Source organism: Abramis brama, assembly GCF_963993115.1.
Source record: "Abramis brama genome assembly, chromosome: 19".
In the NCBI taxonomy this organism is placed as follows: Eukaryota; Metazoa; Chordata; class Actinopteri; order Cypriniformes; family Leuciscidae; genus Abramis; species Abramis brama.
Window position 1 is genome coordinate 8,357,114 of NC_139981.1, and position 24,926 is coordinate 8,382,039.

At 38.7% G+C, this 24,926-nt stretch overlaps 3 protein-coding genes and 1 long non-coding RNA gene across 7 annotated transcripts; 1 reads left to right on the plus strand and 3 right to left on the minus strand.

Moving 5' to 3' along the window:
- Nucleotides 1-1,290: 1,290 nt before the first annotated feature.
- LOC311069332 (uncharacterized protein) lies at nt 1,291-3,751 on the minus strand. Its single transcript, XM_084092404.1, has 2 exons — nt 1,533-3,751; nt 1,291-1,423 (listed from the first exon to the last, which is right to left on the minus strand). Exons 1-2 carry the CDS (start codon nt 3,685-3,687, stop codon nt 1,419-1,421), a joined length of 2,160 nt encoding a protein of 719 aa, XP_083948530.1. The 5' UTR covers nt 3,688-3,751; the 3' UTR covers nt 1,291-1,418.
- Nucleotides 3,752-7,383: 3,632 nt separating this feature from the next.
- Nucleotides 7,384-7,892, plus strand: LOC311069354. The gene is made up of 3 exons (XR_014603509.1): nt 7,384-7,480; nt 7,581-7,658; nt 7,764-7,892. It is a non-coding gene; the product is annotated as an uncharacterized lncRNA (long non-coding RNA).
- Nucleotides 7,893-9,046: 1,154 nt separating this feature from the next.
- Nucleotides 9,047-16,795, minus strand: wdr32 (WD repeat domain 32). Of its 4 annotated transcripts, none has more exons than XR_014603507.1 (8): nt 16,126-16,795; nt 15,135-15,248; nt 14,622-14,819; nt 13,612-13,814; nt 10,930-11,004; nt 10,629-10,774; nt 10,019-10,537; nt 9,047-9,973 (listed from the first exon to the last, which is right to left on the minus strand). XR_014603507.1 is itself a non-coding variant. In XM_084092411.1 (7 exons), exons 1-7 carry the CDS (start codon nt 16,518-16,520, stop codon nt 10,166-10,168), a joined length of 1,503 nt encoding a protein of 500 aa, XP_083948537.1. In that variant the 5' UTR covers nt 16,521-16,714; the 3' UTR covers nt 9,047-10,165. The 4 variants fall into 4 exon arrangements, 2 of the variants coding, with proteins under 2 accessions (XP_083948537.1, XP_083948538.1); XR_014603508.1 differs by having other exon boundaries at nt 10,023-10,537; nt 16,126-16,715; XM_084092411.1 differs by having other exon boundaries at nt 9,047-10,537; nt 16,126-16,714.
- Nucleotides 16,796-18,423: 1,628 nt separating this feature from the next.
- On the minus strand, nt 18,424-24,092 carry pomk (protein O-mannose kinase). The gene is made up of 3 exons (XM_084092419.1): nt 23,922-24,092; nt 23,342-23,631; nt 18,424-21,943 (listed from the first exon to the last, which is right to left on the minus strand). The coding sequence occupies exons 2-3, from the start codon at nt 23,615-23,617 to the stop codon at nt 21,176-21,178; spliced, it is 1,044 nt and encodes a 347-aa protein (XP_083948545.1). The 5' UTR covers nt 23,618-23,631; nt 23,922-24,092; the 3' UTR covers nt 18,424-21,175.
- Nucleotides 24,093-24,926: the final 834 nt, after the last annotated feature.

Consider the following 24,926-nt stretch of genomic DNA (forward strand, 5'->3'; position numbering starts at 1 on the left):
TTCTAAACTCCTTATATCCTGCAATTCTGACTTTTTTCTCATAATTTCTAGCCTTGATTAATTTGGACAAAAATCATCCCTGCACAATGTCCATTGCATTGTGATGGTGGGACTGGTCCTATGTGTGTATATACAATGCAGTTTTCTCTAAGCGGTTCCCAGAATTGCGTCCTTGGGACGAGGGCACGTTAATATATATCTATATATCTTCAGTTTATGCATATTTATAATTAAACAAAATATGATATAAATCAAATAAAACCGAATCGGGAAATACATGCATACTCTGTTTATCTTCAATGTATATTTATAATACAGAGAATATAGTCTATTTATACATGAAAATGAGCTATTTTGGCTTTAAATGTAAACACCATTGTTAATTCATGTGTATCGTCCTAATAAATAAATAGTTACATTTTTTTATTCAGTTCATTTTACAAAGTACAAATGTTGGTGATGCTTCGTTCCCTTGTTCATTCGCTGGTATCCTTAGGCATGCTCCGCTTTTTACATGGACTTAGCTGACTTGCACCTACATTTTCCTTTTGAGGAAATAGACATAATCAGGTTTAATAAGCTGGAAGGAGGTAAAAAAGACACATCACTTAACTTGTTTTACTTGAGTTATTTTTGATTCTAGTCTGTCCTTTGACTCTCATGTGTGGTACATTGTTAAGAACTCCTTTTTTCATCTCAGAAATGTTGCTAGACTCCGCTCTATGTTATCCCTCTCAGTGACTGAAAGACTTATTAATACCTTTGTTTTTTCCCACATTGACTATTGCAATGCACTTCTTGCTGGGGTTCCTAAAACCACACTTAACAAACTACAATGTGTACAAAATTCTGCTGCTAGGATCTTGACTGGAATCAGGAGAAATGAGCTTATTACACCGATTTTAAAGTCTTTGCACTGGCTCCCGGTCAGGCTCCGAGTTGATTTTAAAATCCTTATGCTCACATATAAGGCACTGCATGGTCTGGCACCTCAGTATGTGTCTGCGCTTTTAACTTTATACACACCGAAGCGTCATTTATGCTCCTCACAAGTTGGTCTATTGGCAGTCCCACAGACTCGGTTGCGTACTGTAGGGGACATGGCTTTCTCATCCTACACTCCTAGGCTTTGAAATGCACTCCCTCCAAATATCAGAGATGCACAGATTCTAAGTAATTTCAAATCTCATTTAAAAACACATTTTATTTAGGTTAGCTTTTACTTGACTTCAAGTAAGAGGTCAGAGGCTTTATAAGCGAAACCCCATTCGTCGTCACGACATAACTCAGTGTGACCACGAAAGGAAACTTAGTGTCTATGGTAGTTGTGGCCCTGAAGTTTTTGATCTCGGAGGTCAGGAAACCAAGTCTTGTGTTTTCTCTTAAAGTCAGCCTTCTCTTCTTCACTTGGTTTAGATTCATACTGGTGAAATGAAAAATAATAATTAAGATACAATTGGTGGAAATAATATACTAATAATCTAAAAGAAAACAGTATCTTTTGTTGTTGTGGTGCTGGCTGAATTTCTTACCTTCAATGCCAGGTAACCAGACCTGGAGCTTCCTTCTGAACTCAGCCTTCTCTTCTTCAGTGGGTTTAGAGTCAGCTACTAGTGAATTAAATGTGCTTCCTGGGGAGGCAGTGGACATGGGTGCTTCCTCTTGGGACGAGGTGGGTACAGGTGCTTCCTCAGAGGATGTGGTGGGCATTGGTGTTTCCTCTGGGGAGGCTGTGGGCATGGGTGCATCCTCTTGGGATGAGTTGGGCACAGGTACTTCCTTAGGGAAAACAGTGGGCACTGATGCTTTCTCTGAGGATGAGGCAGGTACAGGTGCTTCCTCTGGAGATGTGCTGGGCACTGGTGCTCCTTTTGATGTCCTGGCAAACGTAGGTGGTCCCTTGGGGGGCCTTAAGGGCAAAGGAGTCAAGATGACATCCCTTTTCAGGTGCAATCTCATATTATTAGGGATCGTCACTTTTCTCCTGAATGAGGGCCTGGCAGGTACAGGTGCTTCCTGTGGAAAGGCAGCGGGCACTGGTGCTTCCTCAGGGGATGCTGCATTCATGAGTGCTTCTTCTTGGGACGAGGCACGTACAGGTGCTTCCTCAGAGGATGTGGTGGGCATTGGTGTTTCCTCTGGGGAGGCTGTGGGCACGGGTGCATCCTCTTGGGATGAGTTGGGCACAGGTGCTTCCTTAGGGGACACAGTGGGCACTGGTGTTTCCTCTGAGGATGAGGCAGGTACAGGTGCTTCCTCTGGAGACGTGCTGGGCACTGGTGCTCCTTTTGATGTCCTGGCAAACGTAGGTGGTCCCTTGGGGGGCCTTAAGGGCAAAGGAGTCAAGATGACATCCCTTTTCAGGTGCAATCTCATATTATTAGGGATCGTCACTTTTCTTCTGAATGAGGGCCTGGCAGGTACAGGTGCTTCCTGTGGAAAGGCAGCGGGCACTGGTGCTTCCTCAGGGGATGCTGCATGCATGAGTGCTTCCTCTTGGGACGAAGCACGTACAGGTGCTTCCTCAGAGGATGTGGTGGGCATTGGTGTTTCCTCTGGGGAAGCTGTGGGCACGGGTGCATCCTCTTGGGATGAGTTGGGCACAGGTGCTTCCTTAGGGGACAGAGTGGGCACTGGTGTTTCCTCTGAGGATGAGGCAGGTACAGGTGCTTCCTCTGGAGATGTGCTGGGCACTGGTGCTCCTTTAGATGTCCTGGCAAACGTAGGTGGTCCCTTGGGGGGCCTTAAGGGCAAAGGAGTCAAGATGACATCCCTTTTCAGGTGCAGTCTCATATTATTAGGGATCGTCACTTTTCTCCTGAATGAGGGCCTGGCAGGTACAGGTGCTTCCTGTGGAAAGGCAGCGGGCACTGGTGCTTCATCAGGGGATGCTGCATGCATGAATGCTTCCTCTTGGGACGAGGCGCATACAGGTGCCTTCTCAGAGGATGTGGTGGGCACTGGTGTTTCCTCTGGGGAGGCTGTGGGCACGGATGCATCGTCTTGGGATGAGTTGGGCACAGGTGCTTCCTTAGAGGACACAGTGGGCACTGATGCTTCCTCTGAGGATGAGGCAGGTACAGGTGCTTCCTCTGGGGACGTGGTGTGCATGTTATTTGGGATCCTCACTTTTCTCCTGAATGGGGACCTGGCAGGTACAGGTGCTCCCTGTGGGGAGGCAGTGGGCACTGGTGCTTCCTCAGGGGATCCTGCATTCATGGGTGCTTCCTCAGATGACAAGGCAGGCACAGGTGCTTCCCCTGGGGAAACAGTGGGCACTTGTGCGTCCTCTTGGAATGAGGTGGGCACAGGTGCTTTCTCAGAGGACACAGTGGTCACTAGTGCTTCAGGTACAGGTGCTCCCTGTGGGGACCCATCTGGCATGGGTGCTCCCGCAGGGGACTGGGCAGGCACAAGCTCTCCCTGCTGGTACCTAACAGGAACTGGGGCTCCTTGTGGGGCCTCCACTATTCCCCACTGGCCTGAAGTGAGCCCACACCCGTTCTTCTCAAATGATGAGCGTAAACAATCCTCTACCTCCATTATTGCCCACCACCTCCCTGCGAGGAAGGCTGTGATGAGCTCATGCTCTTCATAAGGGCTTAAGGGTTCTGTTTCTCTGGAACAGGTGGGCATGGTGGACATGCTCAGTTCGATGGATAAGCATCTTTGATGGCTGCAAGACATGTTGTTCAAAAAAAGTGTATAACCGAATGGCTGTTCGTGTGCAACAGTGAACTATCTGTGAAAAACTGTGAGAGAAAGAGAGAGACTTTAATTATCAGCAAATATATACAAATTATTTGTCTTAGTTTTATATAATTGTATAATTAATTAGGCTATAATTATCAACAAATATATATATGTATATATATATATATATATATATATATATATATATATATAATACAAATATTTAGACATTTTATATAGATAATTATAGCCTACTTAACCCTAAAACAGGCAATGTGACCTGGGAGTCACATAGTTTTTATTGTCTTTTTTGGGGCATAAGAACAATTTTTTTCATCAAATCCTTTTTATCATTTATCACAGCCTGGTCTGTCTTGAGCATGTTGGTCACATGATTTGCTTCAAGTTTTTTGTGATAAATTAGTCAACCTGACCTAAATCCAACATGGCTACCGGTGATGCAGGACATTCAGATTTTGAGGAAAGTAAATATATATTAAACTTACTTTTCTTCTGGAAAAATAATAATAATACTGCTAACATTCATTTTGGACATTGTCTTAAGGTGCTGAAGAAGAAAATTAATTAATATGTTGTTCATGTTGCTATTTAGCACGTTTTGAAATATACGTGACTCCTGAGTCACTTTGCCTTTTTAGGGTATAAAAAAGGGATTAATTTTGACCATCTTTGTATTTTGAGTTTTTAATTCACTATATTACAATTAAATCCTAATCTAATCATGACAAACTATGTATCGTTGGAAAGGTCTAAGACTCCTAAATAAATATTTTAGCACTGTTTTTTGTTACAAATTATGTAGGAACAGTAATAGATAAATTTATGACAAGAGTACACCTCAAAAAATCTACATCATAACAGGAGTTCTGGCGTTTGTCACAAAAAGTCGACGCACACACTTTTAATCATTGAAACTTTGGCTTTCATGCTAAAAGTTCATAATAAAACATATAATCTAGTATTTGTCAATAAAAAATTATCAAATAATATTATCCTCTAAAAAGTATAATATATATTATCCTCTAAAATATAATATTATCTTTTTTATCGCCTTTTTTATTACATCATATTTTAGTAGTTATCATAAATTAGGTATCATTTGAAAGCTTACAAACTCAGAATTCATCCTGTGAAAACCGTTTTGAAATTGGACATTGTGTTACCATAGTTACCACACTTTTGGGCGTAATCATGTTTCATAATTTATTATCAAAACCTTTTCTAATCTTGACAAAATATTGTCAGAAAGGTCTGAGTCTCAAGGTTCAATATTTTGTGACAGAAGTGATATTTGGACAGAAATTTATTAATTTGTTATGGCAGAATGCATACAATTAAATTCAATGGAATGTATGTCACCCGGTGGCTATTTCTGGTATTAATGTTACGCCTAAACAAAATCAAATGGGAACTTCAAGTTTTGTGATATCAACTTCAAATTTGGAACACAACTTGGTTAGATATATGGCTTTGATTTTATATTAATTTTAGAGTAAAAAATATTTTGTAAAATATATATTTTATATAGAAGATTATTAAGTAGGCCCTACTTGATTTACTGTAAATTTAAACTTCCATAACTTTTTTTTTTTTTAAACAAGACCAAACTTAGGTCTATAACCAAAAGCATTCTTGAATTACAACCATTTAAGTTTGAATAGTGCATTTTAATGTCCATTCTCAAAAAGGGGGGTGAGAGTTAAGGGGTTAAAGTACCATTTTTATGGCCCGATTTCAAAACACCGTTTTCACAGGCTGAATCTTGAGTTCATAAGCTTTCGAATGATATATAATTTGTCAACATTAGATCAGATAGGCCAGTAACAGTTAACAGATTAATGACTTGGTCCTTAACCTAATCAAGCAACGTGAACTGGGAGTCACAAAAATATATAAAATATTTCACAAATTCTTTTGGATATGTTTTACTTAAGTCTAGATGATACAAAAAATGACATGAAATGATTGTTTGCTTATTTTCCACTCTTGCCTGTTTAATGGTTAATTATACAATTATATAATAATAATAATAATAATTACAACTGGCCTATAGGCTTAATTATGATTATAACCAAACATTGATATGCAATTACATACATTTCAGCATATAAAAATTGATTAAAAGAAACATCCAGATGAAGAGTATAAACTTGACTTACTTGCAATCACTCGACGACTCCCTACAAAATGCGATTTTGTCTGCAGTCTATTATAGCAACCGAACGCGCTTTATGACGTCATAGTTATTGTGACGCCATAATGGTCTAAACTAAGATCAAAACACTGCCATGCCGCCGTGACATAAAACTATGACGCATGTTTTATTCAACTAAAACTGAATAACTTTACAAACATTGAATATGCATTTTAATTCAGCTCGATCCCCTGGTCAATAAAACAAAATGCATTTGATTATAATTAACATGACAATGTGTAAAAAACTAAAGTAGTCTAAATTCACGTTTATTTTTACGTTTCTGTCAATCTGAGGTCGGCCACGCGTTGCTATTGATTGCGTCAAGTTGTGTGTCTTTCTTCGGATGAGGATCTAAAACTCCAGAGTAGTGTGTGTGGACGGCAGGCGTACCAAAAGTTAACTTATGCGTTTTAAAATGAAAATGCATTAGTGTAAACATGTTTTCCACATTCTGCCCGGGAACCGATGCTCCGAGCCAAATAGTTAGGCCTATGTGGCTCGACGGCAGGAAGGAATGACCAAACAATTTTTAAACGTTTTCTTTTTCCAATAATAAAAGTGTCGATTCAATTAAAAATCCACATATCACATATTTTAAAATATTACATAATTCAATGAAGCCTGTTTGTCATGTATAATTCACCGACCAATCTTTATCTGGCGCAACAAGTTCAAATTGCATTGGACAATGTGAAGTGGAGCGGTAATTTCCCAGTCATTCATAAATCGTTTGAAAATTAGATGGACAGACGAATTTACATTTATGAAGCGATCTGAATCTGCGTCGTTTAAACAATGGATGCTACTTACAAAGCACTGCACAAAAGTCGCATTAATGGGAAGTAGTAAAAGTCACTTTTTACTTGTCAATGAATTTTGATAGGCTACACCGTTTACCATTTGATCAAACCCAGGCGCCACCTACAGGCCTATTGTGTGAAGTGTAGGTGGACAATAAACACGCGAAATGGTGACGTGAAAGGACATTAACATTTTTGATAATTATGCAGCAATAGTAGAATAGTACAGTAGCCTACTACTACTACTGTTCAAAAATTTGGACACATTATTATTTTTATGTTTTTTTAAAAGAAGTCTCTTATGCGCATCAAGCCTGCATTTATTTGATCAAAAATACAGAAAAATATTATTACCCGTGCCCACCGCCTCCCCAGAGAAAGCACCAGAGCACACCACATCCTCAGAGGAAGCACCTGTGCCCACCTCGTCCCAAGAGAAAGCTCCAGATCTGGTTTCCTGTCTTTGAAGGCAAGAAGTTTAGCCAGGGCTGCAAATATAGACACTGAAAAAGACATGTTTTTTTCCTGTTATCAGATCTTGAAAGTACACATTTGTTCTCTCTTAATCTTGAATATTTGTTTACCATTGCCCAGCATGTCCCTAGAGGAAACACTTGTACCTGCCTCATCCTCAGTGGAAGCATCAGTGCCCACTGTGTCCCAAGAGGAAGCACACTAGTTAATTCACTAGTAGCTGACTTTAAACACATTGAAGAAGAGAAGGCTGAGTTCAGAAGGAAGCTCCAGACCTGGTTTCCTGGCATTGAAGGTAAGAACATCAGCCAGGTCCAACACAACAAAAGATAAGTTTTCTTTTAGATTATTATTTCCACCAATTGTATCTTAATTATTATTTTTCATTTCACCAGTATCTGAATCTAAACCAAGTGAAGAAGAGAAGGCTGACTTTAAGAGAAAACTCAAGACTTGGTTTCCTAACCTCCGAGGTAAAAACTTCAGCCAGGGCTGCAACTACCATGACATTAATGTTTCAATTAAACATTTAGGATACTCGTTAATTACTTTTAATTAATTTTCGTCCACTATTGTAGAGAGATGCTTCCAGTGTCATGCTGTGTCACAAGTAGTAATGTGAGTACGGTTCACTGCAGTGGAGTCCTTAGTATAGGCAGGGGGCAGGTTGAGGACAGCGGGGGAGCTGTAGCCTCTTACTTTGGGACCTAACACCGTTTCACTCTGCATGACAGCATCCTTTGAGGTCATGGTTGTCAACTTCAGTCTCACGGGTCGGGACAGAAGACAGCTTATAGCTTGTTGCTCAGCTCTTGATCGACAAACACAGTATCACTCTGGGTGTCAAGCAGAGCATTTCTTTCAATTACACATGGAAATGTGTAATGAAGTTCATGAAGAAGAAAGGGAAACCAGTGTGCGAGTTGGATATCTTGATTCAAAATGTTGCATTTATGCTTGGTCATTTTTAAGATTTTTACATTACTTTTAATGTGGGTTACACACTTCAAACCAGTTTATTTTCCACACCTCTACTTTCAACTAGTTATTTACACTACTGTTCAAAAGTTTGGGGTCAGCAAGATTTTTTTGAAAGAAATGTACACTTTTATGATACACAGCAAGAATGTATTAAATTGATCAAACGTGACAGTAAAGACATTTGTAAATAATGTTGCAAAATTAGTTTCAAATAAATGTTCTTTAAACTTTCTATCCATTAAAGAATCCTGAAAAAAAAAACACGGTTTACACAAAAATATTAAGCAGCACAACTATTTTCAACACTGATGATAATAAGAAATGTTTCTAGAGCACCAAATCAGCATATTAGAATGATTTCTGAAGGATCATGTGACACTGAAGTCTGGAGTAATGATGCTGAAAATTCAGCTTTGCTGTCACAGGAATAAATTACATTTGAAAATGTATTGAGATATAAAACAGTTATTTTAAATTGTAATAATATTTCACAATATTACTGTTTTACTGTAGTTTTGATTAAATAAATGCAGGCTTGGTGAGCAGAAGAGACTCTTTCACATTACAAAAAACGTACAGACCCCAAACTTTTGAACGGTAGCATAAAACCCTCTGGGGTATATGAAACTAATAAATGTATGATCTACTCCAAAGTTTCACAAAAATTCAGCCCACACAAGTTGGCTTTTCCCCCCCCTAATGCAACTCTTGACTTAAAAGGAGTGTGATCCCTGATCTGTTTAGGCGAGCCAGACGCCAATACATATTCACTATGTACTCCATCAGTCTAAGGAATGCTAATACAAGTTTTAGTTCCTTTAAAAATCTCAAACAGCTCTTTTGTTTACAACCTTTTTCTTCCTGAAAGCCAAACACAAGCTATGAAAAACTTTCTTTATTTAATATATTTGTAGCACTGCATCCTTAGTAATGTCATTGTCAACATAAATAGAGTGAATCAAATGAGAATCAAGGATGAATAAAGTTATGGTAACTTTTACTGTTACTCTGCTTTTAAAACATTTTTTTTAAACAGTCACTATTTAAATAACTGCTAAGGAGGAGGAGGAACCACTAATAATAGTCCCAGAAAAGATGAACATTCAGATTGTGTCCTCTATGTAGTCTTGAGAAGGCTAATCTCATCATGTCCAGCCATATAAAACACCCATCCATCAGCTAAACCTGCATCGAAACTGCTCTATCCCATTGTTTTTATGACCAGAGTACAAAGCTCTCACTGATACACATCATGAGCATCAGAACATTTCATAACTGCTGATTGTCCATGTAGAATCCAGAAGCATATGAAATCAGAAGACTTCAAAATCAACCATTGACAGAAGTCATATTCATCCTAGTAGTCACACGTACATGGTACATATACTGCATTGACAATCTACAACTCAGACCTCAGTTAGTGTTAAGGACAAGCAGTCCAAAAGTAAATACAAACAATTAGTAAAAGTGACTTGCTTTCAGAAAAAAACGTTTCTGAAAATGAATATGGCATTGTCAAAGTCTAAAATGTTTGGCAAAATGCAAAAATTGCCTTAAACTGTGTAAAGTTTCATAAAAATGATTGGCTTAAGCATTTACTGCAGTGCTGCATGGATGAGCAAACAAAAAACATTCCACAATTCTCTAACGCTCATGTGACTCCCTCCATCACGGAGAAAAACTAATGCTCTTTACTTTCATTCTCGCACAGACTGATAAGTTCAGAGTTTACACAGTGTAAAGAACAATTACATCTAAAAATGACAAAAACGTACAAGGTCATTCACATGCAGCGTGACCTCACGACCTCACACACACACACACACACACACACACACACACACACACACACACACACACACACACACACACACACACACACACACACACACACACACAAAAATACTCCATTTAAGGTAGTTTCTTTCTCCCATCGTCCACCATCGACATCAAAAGCTTCTGCCATTTGCAGGATATAGTTCAGCGATCAGTGTATGTGTTAAAAGTGTGGTTGATAAAGAGCTACACGTCCGCTAAGGCAGCCTGATGCAAACTGACAGTGAGTGGGTGAGAACTTTGAGGTGAGCACCACGTCGCTGTGAGAGTAGATGGAGCGGACCTCCCGCAGCAGAGCCGTCCTCACAGGCATGCAGTCCGTCAGCTCAGCGCAGTGCTCATCGAACGCCAGCAAACGCACGCCGTAACCGTACGGCGAGCAAATGAGGCGGCCGTCAGGACTGAAGCACAGCTCTTTAATGTAGCCGCGGCCGACGTTAGCCTCCTCGATGTAGTGCGTGAGACGCAGAGAGCAGCGTGGAGACACTGGTGGTCGAGGTGGAGCTCCCTCTTGAAACTCGTACACACACGTCCACTGAGAAACATAAAAATAAACAGAAATGAGTTGAAATTAATTCTGCTGTCAGACTGTACGTTCCACACTTGGTTTAGGTTCCATCACTGACCTCCTGGTCGTCCATGTTGCTGGAGCAGCGTAACAGTGTGGCCCAGCCCTTAGGATGCAGTTGCAATGAGGTGATGCAGTTCCCACGGTCCCTCTCACCCGGGATCTCTGGGGTTAAAACCTCAAGACTGTTTCTGGGTGACAAACCTGGCCAAAGGCAAAATGTGAACACAGGAGTAAAATAAATAAAAAACTGTAGTAAAACCAGTAGTTGGTTAAAAGAAAAGTGTACAATCATAAAAACAACAACAAGACCAAACTACTTATATGTACAAACTTCATAAATCATTCTAAAGCTTTACCCTCTCTGTGTGGATGGGTTTTGCTGTCAATGGTGTGACGAGAACCACCTGACCTGGAACCTGCTGATGAACCTTCTGAAAGAAAGAGGAGATGATAATAATAATAATAATAATAATAATAATAATAGGCACAATAATAATTTGTTTGTTACATTTATATAGCGCTTTTCTCGACACTCAAAGCGCCTTATATATGGAAGGGGAAATCTCATCAACCACCACCAATGTGCAGCATCCATCTGGATGATTAGACGGCAGACATACTGCACCATAACGCCCACCACACACCAGCTTATTGGTGGAGAGGAGACAGAGTGATGAAGCCAATCAGTATAACCAATATGGTGATGATTAAGAGGCCAAGATGATAGGAAGTGGCCAATAGGCAAATTTGGCCAGGATGCCGGGGTTAAACCCCTACTCTATTACGAAGGACATCCTGGGATTTTTAATGACCACAGAGAGTCAGGACCTCGGTTTAACGTCTCATCTAAAGCACGGTGCTCTTTGACAGTATAGTGTCCCCATCACTATACTGGGGCGTTAGGACCCATACAGACCACAGGGTGAGTATCCCCTGCTGTCCTCACTAACATCTCTTCCAGCATCAACCTAGTTTTCCCAGAAAGAGACTCCCATCCAGGTACTGACCAGGCTCAGCCCTGCTCAGCTTCAATGGGCAACCAGTCTTGGGCTACAGGGTGAAATGGCTGCTGGCATAAGATTCGCCATATATTTCACCTGTACAGTTCACTGTCATGCACCATTCAGATCTGAATTATGTCTTTAAATTCCAGTTCAGTTCCTGAGGTAGCAAACAAAATCATTTTAATTTAAGGAAGTAGAATTAAAAAAGAATAAATTAAAATGTAATCCAAAATTATTTTATAAATATTACATTTATACAACTGCAGTTTTCAATAATACTTAATATTAAAACTAATATTTCTTAATATTTTATGAATGACCCATGAACATACACACCCGTTAAAAAATTTGGGATCAGATTTAAAAAAAGAAAATAATAATAAATTGAACAATAAATTGATCAGAAGTGACAAAGACATCTATACTATTTCTATTTCAAGTAAATGCTGTTCTTTTGAACGTTCTTCTATTCATTAAAGAAAAAAAGCATTTCAACAAAAATATTAATCAGCACAACTTTCAACACTGATAATAATAAGAAATGTTTCTTGAGCACCAAATCAGCATATTAGAGTGATTTCTGAAGGATCATGTGACACTTAAGACTGGAGAAATTATGCTGAAAATTTAGCTTCGATCACAGGAATAAATTACATTTTAAAATATATTAAAATAGAAAACAGTTCTTTCAAATTGTAATACCTCTGTTTTTACTTTTTTTTTTAAATAAATGCAGCTTTGGTGAGCATAAGAGACTTCTTTCAAAAACATCTTACCAACCTCAAACTTTTGAACGGTAGTGTGTGTTATTGTTATGAGTTTGTTATGTTATACGCTGATTTCACGCAGCCGCCATTTTGAAACCGAAAGTGAGGCTCCGGTGGGAAAAACCCCGGAAGTAAAGATAAACAACAATGCCTTTGGACTACCAACCTCAAGCTGCTGCCGCGATTTACACTATTGGATGTTAATATCCAATATAGGATATGTATATAGTTCATTCCTGCTTCTTTTTTTACTTTCTGAATTATATAAAAAAAATATTTTATTTATAAATGAATTTCACTGTATATAGTCTAAAGTATGAAAGAAATGTATGTACAGTTTTAGAATTGACAACATCATTAAACACAACAATACGCCATCGCATTCACGACTCTCCTGTGATTAAAGGGGACACTTCCGGTTTTCTTCCCACCGGAGCCTCGCTTTCGATTTCAAAATAACGGCTGCGTGAAATCAGCGTATTGATAATTATTATACCATGGTCTGGGTGAATACTCGATTCTGATTGGCTGCAGGGTGTCCATTAAAAAGTGATAGAGGACACCTAGTAAATAAACCATCAGGAGTAACCAGGGAAACCAAGTTATTGTTTGTAAAAACTTTAGATTTCGATTGTAAAACTAATTAAAATATAAACTAATGTTTTAAAAAAGTGTTATTTGGCAAGTGACCATGGTATAAGCAGGTTAATGCCCTTTGAGGTGTCCATTGTCAGGTATTAATGGACAATGATTAATACCTGACAATGGACACCTCGTCGGGCATTAACCCTGACATATTTGACATTTACATACATTTCATTATATTTAATAAATTCACTTTAGTTTAATGGACCGGCGGAAAAGCATTTCCAAAATGATCCTTAAGATGATTATCTTAAGTTTATCTTAATGGAGCAAAACAACAAAGAATTCTACAACATGGAAACCTTAAATAAAACAGCTAAGAAACTATTAGTATTAATGGTGTTGGATTAATGAAATCCCTTGTTTAAATGATTTTGGGCTGAATATCTCTAAAACGCAGTACAGTAAATATCAATTAAAATTCTGTTTAAATTCCAACTCATGAACTGAAAGGAAGACAATTCTTACAATTCTGAATTTTGCCCAACCCTGCCTGTAGCAAATATGAACCTTTGAATACTAATCCATTTCCATGTCGCCTCCCTATCTCCTGATTTCAGATCTCTGGATTCTTCATTCCCAACTCACATATACCTTATTTGTTTATGCTTTATGCATGTACCTGTGCTGAGCGGAGCCCTACGGGCCCGTAGGATGCGGTAGCTCCCGACCTCAAGGCTCTGTGTGAGGTCAAGGTCATGTAAGATGAGCAGGTAACCAGAGGATGTGGAGATCAACATCTTACTGCAGTCTGGAGTCAGACGCATCCGCATTAGATAGCGTGTGTGGAAAAACTTCTTGTGTGGACAGCCATCTTCTGTGAACCTAAATGCACACAAAGTACAATGACGCACATACTTATACATGCAATCCTAATTAAGATGGCTAGGAAACACACACAATCTTAGGGTGCGTGTTCACACTTGTAGTTCGGTTCTCTTGGTCCAGACCAAAACAAAAAATTATACATTTAGCCCTGGTTCACTTAGTGTTCACACTACCATTTTTAACTCTGAATCTAAAGACACAAAAAAAATAAGGTATAGGTACAAAATAAGGATAAGGTAGCAACCTGATTTGGACAGCTTTTATGACATATTTTATTACGGAACTTACCAAACATCCAAAACAGTGTTGTGTGCTAGGCTAAATGTGTTACTTGTATGTGCGTTCATATCATGGTATTTTTATCAGCTGAAAACTCACAAAGAGCTTGTAAAATGTGCAAAGGATTAAAAACAGTGTCAAATTAAAATCTGCAGCAAAGACAATAGTTTTGACGCCTGTACTGAACTGGGCAACATAGCTCTTTTGACAAGAAGAACCAGGTATCGCTAAGCATTCTGCTCTTTTGGGGTCGCATCTTGTGAAATCACGTCCTGTTTTTCTTTTAGATGTCTTCTGTCCATAATGCGTTCAAACCGCAACAGAGTTTGTTTTGAAGTAGACCGACGAGACCACCTAACTGCTTGTTAGGTGTGTACCAGGGTTTCGGATGGCAGCGTTCACACTTATTGAAATGAACCGCACTAACAGAGCAGTCGCACCAGAGTCCGTTGAAACAAACCTGTCAAGTGTGAAAACACAGGAAACAGCTAGGAAACACCTCTAACCACATATTAGTACACGTACCTGTTGGTATCCCAGGTGATGACATTTCCGTCAAACCCTGACGTCACAAGCAGGCGGGTGTGTGTATCATACTCAATGTTCTTGACCCAGCTGGCGTGGCCATGCAACGTGCACACCTTCGAGTTGAGTTTCCGCAAATCCCACAATGCAATGGTGGTGTCATCAGAGCAGGTCGCAAACAGCCGGTTGTCAAGAAACCTGAATAGTACACAACATCAACCAAACAATTTTGTACACAGACAACATGGCGGTCACCCTTATGAACTTTATGATGGTACTAGACAGTATAGTGTGTATATATACATACATATATATGTATGCGTGTGTGTGTGTGTGTGTGTGTGTAAAAGATGGAAAAATAATATTTTGCATTTTGCAAATCCTAGTGTTCTGCATGCAAATGGTTTTGAATTAGTTCTTACATTATAAACTGCAGTTATTAAAAAGGGCTTTCGCTCACATAACTGAGGTTCCCACACACTGCAATCGGTTATATGATGTGTGAACATGTACCTGATGTTATTTACACAGTCCTCATGAGCCTCCACCAGTGTTTTAATATGTCTGGAAGAAACAGGGTCAAACAAAAGCACCTCTGTCTGCTCACAAGCAACCGTCAAAACGGACCTAGAAAAAAAAAAAACATAAATAAGTCAATTAGCGGAACTTTACTGTACCACATATACCTTATAATAAAAAAACGTTGTGCTTACATTATAAATTCAATATACAGAATAGATAGCGATTGTGATCTGCATAGCATTGCATTAATTTTTAAACAGACAACATTCTTTACACTGAAAATTTCTAATTGTCTAATATCTATTTTTTAATCTAATTCTTTTTTTTTATTTCAATATATTTAATTATTCATAATTATTCACACAGTTTCTCTATCAAATTTTCCCTTGCACACTTTTCTAGCCAGACATTTTAATTTCCCCACGTAAATAAATATAGAAATCTACCATTCTAAATGCATATTTGAGCTGAAAGCAACTTGCACTGACATATCTTAAAATATATCAGTGCCATTGTTTCGTCTCAAGATTCACACCAGTAATGTTTTTTTCTAAAGCATGTTTACAAAAGCTACTAAATGTCCTAACTGAACTAAGGCCTGATCCTGGCTTAATCTAAGCCCTGTCTGTGAAACCAGGCCTTATATTAGTTGTCATAACTAAATCAATCAGCATTTGAACATTTAGTTCAAAAACTAAATTTCTTTTCATTTGTATACATTAAAAATGACTTGACTGTTACTTAATGGTATCAAGTAACTTGAAAATGTAAAATGTTACCTCACAATACCAAAAATAAAAATAAAACACTAAAATTGCTCAAGGCCATGTATTCCAGCACATATGATAACATACGATTGATTTAACAATGAAGGCATCTTTTTAATGTTTAGTCATAAGTGCACATAATTGAACAAACACTCATAACTGGAGTGAGTACGTTACGGGACTCATGACAAGGGCAACACAGACTCTGCGCTTACCCGTCCGGGGAATACTCCAAGTTGAAGACAGCCCCGTGAGTTTGTGTAGTAAGGTTCACCGAATCCGTAGCCGGGCTCATGGACTTATAAAGCCGTGTCATTGTACGGAAATGATCCCGCGCGGGGTCTACGAACGGCCCCCTGCGGATTGTCCTGTTGCAAATCCACGAGAACAGAGAGTCGCTCGAGCCCCTGCATCCCGAGCCCGTCCCGCCGTCTGCGGCCAACTCGAGCCTCGAGCTGCCCTGCTTTTCAACACTCTCACGGCCCGCTTGGGGTGATGATGGTCTCGTGGAGCCCCTGTCTTCATCGCTGTCCTCCTCATCCTCCTTGCGCAGCACATCAGCGCGCGGCTCTTCGGGTTCCTCATTGTCGCTCGGCTGCTCCGAGCTCATTGTTGCACGAATGATTCTGGCGGCTCCGTTTTGAGACTCTTCCAAACTCACCCTCCTGCAGTGGGGGGACAGGCACTGGATATGCGATCCAGGTTGTCTTGCAATGTGTGCAGATACTGCTTAAACATCCATTAATACAACCACTAGAGTCATGCGGATGTGTGCGGATACAACAGACTACGTATTTCCGGTTCCTTCTCTGAATAAATTAAATCCATGTTTAATGATTTATATTTTTTTTAGACAAAAAAAGTGCACACCGCACGTTTCCCGATATAGAAATGAAAAAGCTTTTAACTTTGGGATTGTGTTAACTTTAAATGTTCATATGTGCTAAGAAAATATGTTTTAACTTTTGTATCAGAAGTGCTTTCGGCGACTATCAATTTACTATATTCACTGAGTGAATATTCACTCACAGACTTGCATTTAATTTTCTAGTAGGATAACAAGACAAGGCGAAGTGCCATCAAGCAGCGCTACAAAATCCATTTCCAGAAAATCTAGTCATTTATGGTTGATTCATTCACATGACTGACAACTAAGCAAGTGAAGAACGAAACGAAGCTCGATTTCCTCGAAACACAGCAGGCTAGCTGCACCTGCTGGTCAAAACGGCGTAAATGCAACGATAGCTCACCCCAAACATGTATAACACTTTACAAATCAATTGCAAATGTTTTCATTAAAGTACAATGTTTTAAATTTAAACCGTATGGCGTATATTCTGAAATCAAGTGCCTTGGTGAGTTTAAAACAAGCTCCGAATCACTGATTCGGAACAAAAGATTCATAAATGCTTCGAAGCTCAATTAAGCAGAGCTTCGAAAGCGTCTGACAACTACTGACAACACAATCCCAGTGTGTTTTTGAGAAAATGATTTATTAAAGGCTTCCAAATTCTGAGAACAAAAAATATCCACAGAGCAGGTTCTGTGTTTAGAATGATAATCATTATCTTGTTAAAATTCAAATAAGATCACTTCAATCACTGCATCAGTAAGGTAAGTTCTATTCACTTAACTGAAAAGAACTTTTATGAGGTATAGTTATGCAAAACGTATTAGTCACAGGTCCGTAGCCAGCCTATTGAAAGGGGGGGTTCTTTTTTTCAAAAAGTGGACCTTTTTGCAGTTTTTCTCCTCCTTTTGTATTTAATTATGAGGTTCAAATACTTCATTTTGGTGACCTTTTATGCACTAATTTGTGCTGGATTAGCTTGTCTGCTGGTATCTTAACGAGCACGCTTTTTGATGCACCTAAAATATTTACTGCATTGTTGTCAAATTGCTTCCTCATGTAACACCTTTGTCAGTCCATACACAGTTCATAAGTTTAAAGACCACACTAACAACAGAATAGATTTAATGAACTTTACTGAAATATTAATAATAATTCTTCTCATCATCATTTCTTGACTCTCTGTCAATGCCTCTTTGCTTGTTGCTGTATTTGTCTTGACACTTATGGATTTAGTTCACTGGTCAGTTCCAATCATATTGCACAGCCAATATCACTGAATATCCCACTATGTTTTATTATTATAATTACGCTACGTTTATATGGCTATTATATTGTAGACTATTGAGTGGATAAAATATAGAAATCCTTTTAATAAAAAAAAAAAAAATAAATAAAAAAAAATATATATATATATATATATATATATATATATAACCCCAGGGGCGGAGCCAGACGATGTAAACATTCGGGGCTCAGCCTAGGGGGGTCCGGGGGCATACTCCCCCGGGGAGATTTTTTTCCCATTTACGTCAGCTAAATGCACTATTTTTCAGGCTGTTTTAGATAATAGAATGCCTAAAAATCTATACACTATCTGGGAAAATGATGATAGTTACTCAGTAAAAAAAAAAAAAAAAAAAAAAAAAAACACCCAGAGCCTAACCTATTTTGTATTTTATTGTTCTCCAGCTGTAGTGAATCCAAAACACCAAAAATGTTAAGGATGACTCATTTTCACCCCTGGAAACTAAAAAGAGGCAACCATTATCTGACTATTTTTAAGTTAGCCTGCATAGGTAAAATTGGAATTTAATGTAAATATCATTACATCATATCATTACATTGTCCGCGGTTCGTCTGACGCTGCTTCTGAATCTCTCTCCGGCCGGTGAGGTTTACTGTTAGTGTTCCGTATAAAAAACTTTGATATGTCCATATTAACTTCAGCCGGTAAGCCAGTAAGCTCGCTACGACGCCGGTGAAACATACAACAGCCCGCCAGCCCCTGATGTAGGGCTGTCACGATGTTAGATTTTTCACACCACGGTTATTGTGGCCAAAAGATTTCACGATATCGATATATCGCGATATCTATAGAATCTATGGGGCGGGGGGTAGTAGTTATCAGTCAAATTAATTTTTACTTTGTTTATATAGTTTTTCTTTTTTACCCAACAAACATAAGGATACTGATAAACACAAGGCACATGCATTTTTACTTCTTGCATACTCAATCTATGGCAAATTTTTGTGAAGGAAGACAAGCATGTGAAGTTTATCTGGTTTTAAACTGAAGCCAAACACTGTCTGAAGGTTTCCTGAAGAACTGAAAAGCTCTTAAACCTATTGCCAATAAAGTCATGCAGATAGCAGATTTGAACAAAAAAAATCAAGTGCAAATACAAATATAAGATGAGTAAAGAAAACAGGGTTCTTAATTTTAATAATCACCCTTTATTAAATATATGAACACAGAAACCCCCTGTTAACAGTTAATGTCACGTTTCCCATTCCATGTCTAGTAAAATAATAGCCGCGTCGCGTCTATGACAACTCGAGGACGAGGTATCGCACACCGGACACGCACTTTCTCAGTTTATGGCCAGCAATATCATTATGTTTAAGGACATTATGGAATTGAGATAATGTCTGTACTATGTTATGATTATACTGTACAATTAAATACAATAGTTGCTGAGTCTGTCATCTGAACACTTTACCTCAGAGCGTCCGTTAACTGAATGCATTGAGAATATCACCTGAAAATCCGATAACATCAGCAATTTTCATTCAAGCAGCTGATTTCTGTAAATAAATGTAAAATTAAATGTATATTGCAGCACAGGGTGAAATCATTTAGGATGATTTGAGACAAATATAATGTAAATATAATGTAAATTTAATATAAAACGATGTAAATGGCGCTCTGTGTCGCGGCAGGATTTTGAACAAGGTCCTGAGCCGTTGCTGGGCGCCGCCGGTGTGTGTACACCATAGACTGTAAAAGGTGTACACTCATACAGAATGTGTTCTAATTTTAAATACGTGGCGCTGCGCTTCTCGTCCGGTGTGCGACCATCTTTAATGTGCTGTTTTCTTTGATGAAGTCGAAGAACTCTTTTCTTATTACTGGCGAGCTTACTTTTTTCGGTTGTGGACAGAGTCACTGTCAGAGTGTTTCACTCTAGCTACGCGAGCGCGGACGAGCGCTGCGTCGTCTTCTTATTTGACAGGTGTTCGCGGGTGCAATACTGCCACTTGAGAGGTCAACCAGGTACTGGCGCTGTAGTATTTACGTGTCATGTTATCATAAGAGTCCTATTCATTTTAAACATTGTGGTTATTATCGCCAATACCGGTATATTGTCACACTCTAAATTAACACGATGTCCATATTTCATGCTTTGAATATCACGATTATCGTCAACACCGGTATATTGCGACACCCCTACCCTGATGACAACGACGTTCGTTAGTTTTTATGGCAGTATAACAAGCTGAGTGATGCGCGATGCATTACCGTCCGCCACCACGCACGGTAATGGAGCTTGTGTTTCATTTTTTGCCGCTCCAGTCAGAAAGACTGAGAGGAAATTAAACAAAGTTGAAGTTATTTTAAAAAACCTAAAAGATTCGGGGCTTTTGACAAAACATTCGGGGCTTAAGCCCAATTAGCGAGAATTCCCCCCGCCCTCATTCAGAGGCGATGCTTCTTCACCGTTGCTTTGAAAAGTGCATTGCGAGAACTCTCTCTGAACTGCACGCGCGGTACACACACACGTCCAGCTACAATAATCATATTAATTTGAAATAGCAACCCAGAATATTTGTCACAAGCATTGATTAAAACAATGATGAAAATAATCACATGAAAAAAAACAAAACAAAAAACGACTTAAATTCTGGACCTTTGGCAGTGAGGGGGGGTTCGTTCGAACCACCCGAACCCCCCCTGCCTACGGGCTTGAGTCAGCATAGGGAGAAGGAGCTGAATTAAAATCTGAAACCCTGAGATGCTGCATCTCATCCTCTGCTGGATATTGTTGTCATACATTTGCTGCATATTCTTTTCAGTGCCAGATAATACTAGTATGTCAAAACTCATTGTTACTGCATTGGTATCTATAGTTTCTTAAAGTCAAAGGGATTAAAATTACCCCAAAATTTAAATTCTGTCATAATTTAAATCACCTTAATTTTGTTCTAAACCTGTATGACTGTCTGTGGAACACAAAATAAAATATTTAGAAGAATGTTGTTAACCAAACCGTTTTGGTGACCATTGACTTCCACTATATAGATAATTTCTCAGAATATTTTCTTTGACGTTCCACAGAAGAAACAAAGTCATTCAGGTTTTGAGTAATTAATGAAAGATTTTTTGGGTTAACACTCCCTTTAATGACCAAACTCTACAACATATCTCTAACTCTCTGCGATTGACTCTCTATCATGCTGTCGTAGACTGAGCGATACACACTGAGGACCTCGAGTGCCGTGGGCCGCATGTGAGGCTCCTTCCTCTTGCATTCTGTGTAGATCTGAAACAAGTGGAAATGAATGACATCACTTCCCAGGACATTCCCCAAAAGAAAACGTGTCACTTCTGGAATCTTCCAGATGTCCGTCTTTTCGTCGTAACCAGGCATGGCTTCATCTGAGAATTGAACATCCTCGCCATGAGGCCACAATTGCTCAGGGGCAACAAAGTCCCCATTGAGCTCATGGTGACCGCATTTCACCCCTTGGCTTCCCCTCTCTACCTCGGGCAACGCATCCAGGTCGTTGGCCAAAAGACGCATATCTGATGCGAGAAGAAACTGGCTGAGAGTTTTGTGCAGGTCGTTGGAGTCACACATGACTCGGATGCCCACTGGACTGCTGTGCAGGTATGCCAGGAAGCCAACATAGTCTATTGCCAGCTGAAGTCGAGTATGCCAAGTGTTTCGCCAGTGATATCGGTCTTGCGCAAGGATGTCATCGAGCATTAGCGCTGATCCAAGAGGGTGGTACTCTGTAACAAACACACCATCCTCCTCACACGCCCCTACAAGCGTCACCACGTGGGTGCTCTGCAAGGCACGTAGCATTGACAGCCCGTGGAGGAAATCATCTGTATACTGCTCTGATGACAAGACAGAGAGCGCCACCTTCTGCCCTCGCCACTCCGACAGATAAACCTAGAAAACACAATTATGCATTAGTGTAAGTTTCTAAGGATGTATTAAGAAAAATAACTCAACTAGGGCTGCAACAACTAATCGATAAAATCGATAATGAAAATCGACAACTAGCAATTCACACTGTGCGCAGTTAAATCCGCAGTCACGTCACTTTATAGCAGTGAACAACGCATTTCTATAGAGAGCTGTTAGGATGATGTATTTATGTAAGTTAGAAAGTAGCAAGTTAGGGTAACGCTTTAGATTACAGCCCGGAAAGTACTACATAATTAAGATGAATTTACAGCGTAACTTTCGGTAATTATAGTGTACCTATGAAGTACTTCCATGTAAGTATAAGGGAACAATATGTAAAATTTGGGGAATAAAGGGGTAACAACCAGGAGAATTAAAAAATATATATTTATACTGTAAGTATTATAGATCTAATGGGTACTTATTCTACTATTATGATACAACAATCTTACATTTGGGACCAATTTAGCGAGAACATACACTGTGCACCTTTTTGTAAAAAATTGTGTACCAATACAAACTTTACAAATTACTGGGTACATAATGCTTCAAGGCAAGTAAAGCTAAAACTATTGCATTTTTTTTTTTTTTTATACTGGGAAATATACTCTTGTTCCAAGTAGTTACAGGGTAAGTGTGACATTGCGTCCTGTAAATTAAAGTGGTGCTTGTTACCCTCTTGTTCAATGTAGTTACAGGGTAGTTACAAGTACAATAAAAAATACATACAGACAATGTTATAATACTGACTTGGAAACCTTTATAAATTGGTCCCAAATGTGATTGTTGTATTATAATAGTAGAATTAGTACCCCTTAGATCTACAATACTTACAGTATAAAAAAAATATATTTATCCTGGTTGTTACCCCTTTATTCCCCAAACTTTACATGTTGTTCCCTTATACTTACATGTAAGGTAGGTACACTATAATTACAGAAAGTTACACTGTAAAATCGCTTTAATTACGCAGTACTTTCCGGGCTGTAATCTAAAGCGTTACCCAAGTTAGCATTTTAGAACTTGCAATTGCATCGTCCTGAAGTCAATGTGTTTTTTTAATGGACTTTTGGTTAAAGGTAGAGTAGGCAATTATTGATCTATTATTAATTGCTATGAGTAAATGTGTGCTTCTCCTTCCTCGTTACAGTAAACTTTTACTTTCAAATGGTTAGCAATTAGTTTAAATTTTAACCCTATTTTGCACATAACGTTTAATTGTATAGCATTCCCTATAATTGTTTTTATTGCCTTCAAATTGCACATTTTTAAATAAGGATTCATTAATATTTTAACTAAATGTATGTATCTTTTTCAATTAATCAAGAAAGTAATCAACAGATGAATTGATCAAAACAATAGTTAGTTGCAACTTCTCACCTTCTTTACAGCCCCTTGTCCGATGAGCTTCACACGGCGGACCTCAGTGCGAATTTCCGGGCACCGTAGCCAAGGAGCGCAGGCGGTCATTGTGCCCACTTTAAAGTGGCGAAGCGGGCACTGCGTGTGTGTTGAGAGAGGGTTAGTGTCCTGATACAGGGCATCTAGGTAGAAATACAGCAGCAGATTGGCACAAAGGAGAGCTGCCAGGCAAAGCAAAACTGCGGGCAGTCCACACCTCGCCCCAGTGAGGCCATAGGCAGCAGTGCCAACCATAATGACATCTTAACCTATTGATTAAAACAAATAAAGAGATTTCAGACAAATAATAAGTGGAAAATGAGAACATATATAAGAGGTTTGGGTTATTTAAAGGTAACTTAACACCACAAAAGATGACACACATAAAGACTTTTAAAATTATTTTAATTGAAGAGATGTTGGGAGTGCTGTAGTATTTTGTCTATATTCACGATGCTACTCGCTGCATTGACTAGTAATTTGAGCACTGAAAACAGAAACATTTGATTTTGCAGTTTTTTGTCTAATACGATTTCATGAATGAATGGCTTTAACACACCAGTTTGCATTAATATGTGTACTACTGGTTCACCAGACGCGGTGTCCTCCTGTTCATGCGATGCCAATGCAATTCCTTTCGTTTGTGCAAGCGTTGAATAATTAGTGGTTCAGTTTCCACGCTGTCAAATTTCTCAATGTTGTTTTTCCGGATTGTCTCACTCTATGGAATAATTAAAAGAGCAGCGCACTGGCCCCCGGAGTCACATCGCCATCTAGCGCCATCACGGTGTAACAACCTCGCAGTCGCAATAGCGCGTTATAATGGAATAAAAGGGTAAAAATCTTTTCAAAACTGATGTAATGCATATTTTTGAGTCATGAACAATGTTTTTCAACAAGTTTCAGTTGGTAACATTTCTACTATTACTATTTAAATTCATTGTTTGACTGTTTTTATGTCAGGTAGTAACCAAATAGTTGTATGTATATATACTGTAGTTGAACCACATGACATGGAAAGTGTACCAACCTTCCCATTCTTAAAATTAGCAGTTTTTACCTGTATTTTTTTGAGAGATCTACAAAACTTTTCACAATGCCACAAGGATCAGTTGGGCTCTTGATGATGCATTGTCATGTTTACTGTTATTACCTTGTCAATTCATTATAAAAGATATGATAAAAAATATTTGCAGCTGTGAAATCCTGACATTTGAGAATATACAAATCACTGGACAAAAGTTTTTCAATTATCTCAACAGACTTGAAACTACTGATATTTATCAAATCTGTTTATATAAAAGGTTTCAAACCTAAAATTATGCCATAGTATTTTTTTATTATAAGACCACATTTTAAATAGTTTTCTTAGTCTGTTCATTTGTTCGGACAGTTGCACCAACTGACATTTTGGGGGTTTAAGATAACAAACCATAAAATATGCATTATTTAAATGTATTAAAAATTAATTGAAACTAAATAGGTTTTATAGAATAAAGTGATATATCACTGATTCTTGGGAATTTGGCTAAAACAGGTTTTAATTTTGAAAATAAAAAGTTAG

What these genes read in the sequence shown, in the direction of transcription:
- LOC311069332 (XM_084092404.1), bottom strand. Translation starts at nt 3,687, where the DNA reads ATGTCTTGCAGCCATCAAAGATGCTTATCCATCGAACTGAGCATGTCC.
- wdr32 (XM_084092411.1), bottom strand. Translation starts at nt 16,520, where the DNA reads ATGAGCTCGGAGCAGCCGAGCGACAATGAGGAACCCGAAGAGCCGCGC. An exon ending in ATCACCTGGGATACCAACAG is followed by an intron (nt 13,815 to 14,621) that starts GTACGTGTACTA and finishes GTGTGCATTTAG; the next exon opens with GTTCACAGAAGATGGCTGTC. An exon ending in TAGGGCTCCGCTCAGCACAG is followed by an intron (nt 11,005 to 13,611) that starts GTACATGCATAA and finishes TCTTTCTTTCAG; the next exon opens with AAGGTTCATCAGCAGGTTCC.
- pomk (XM_084092419.1), bottom strand. Translation starts at nt 23,617, where the DNA reads ATGGTTGGCACTGCTGCCTATGGCCTCACTGGGGCGAGGTGTGGACTG. An exon ending in GACAAGGGGCTGTAAAGAAG is followed by an intron (nt 21,944 to 23,341) that starts GTGAGAAGTTGC and finishes TGTGTTTTCTAG; the next exon opens with GTTTATCTGTCGGAGTGGCG.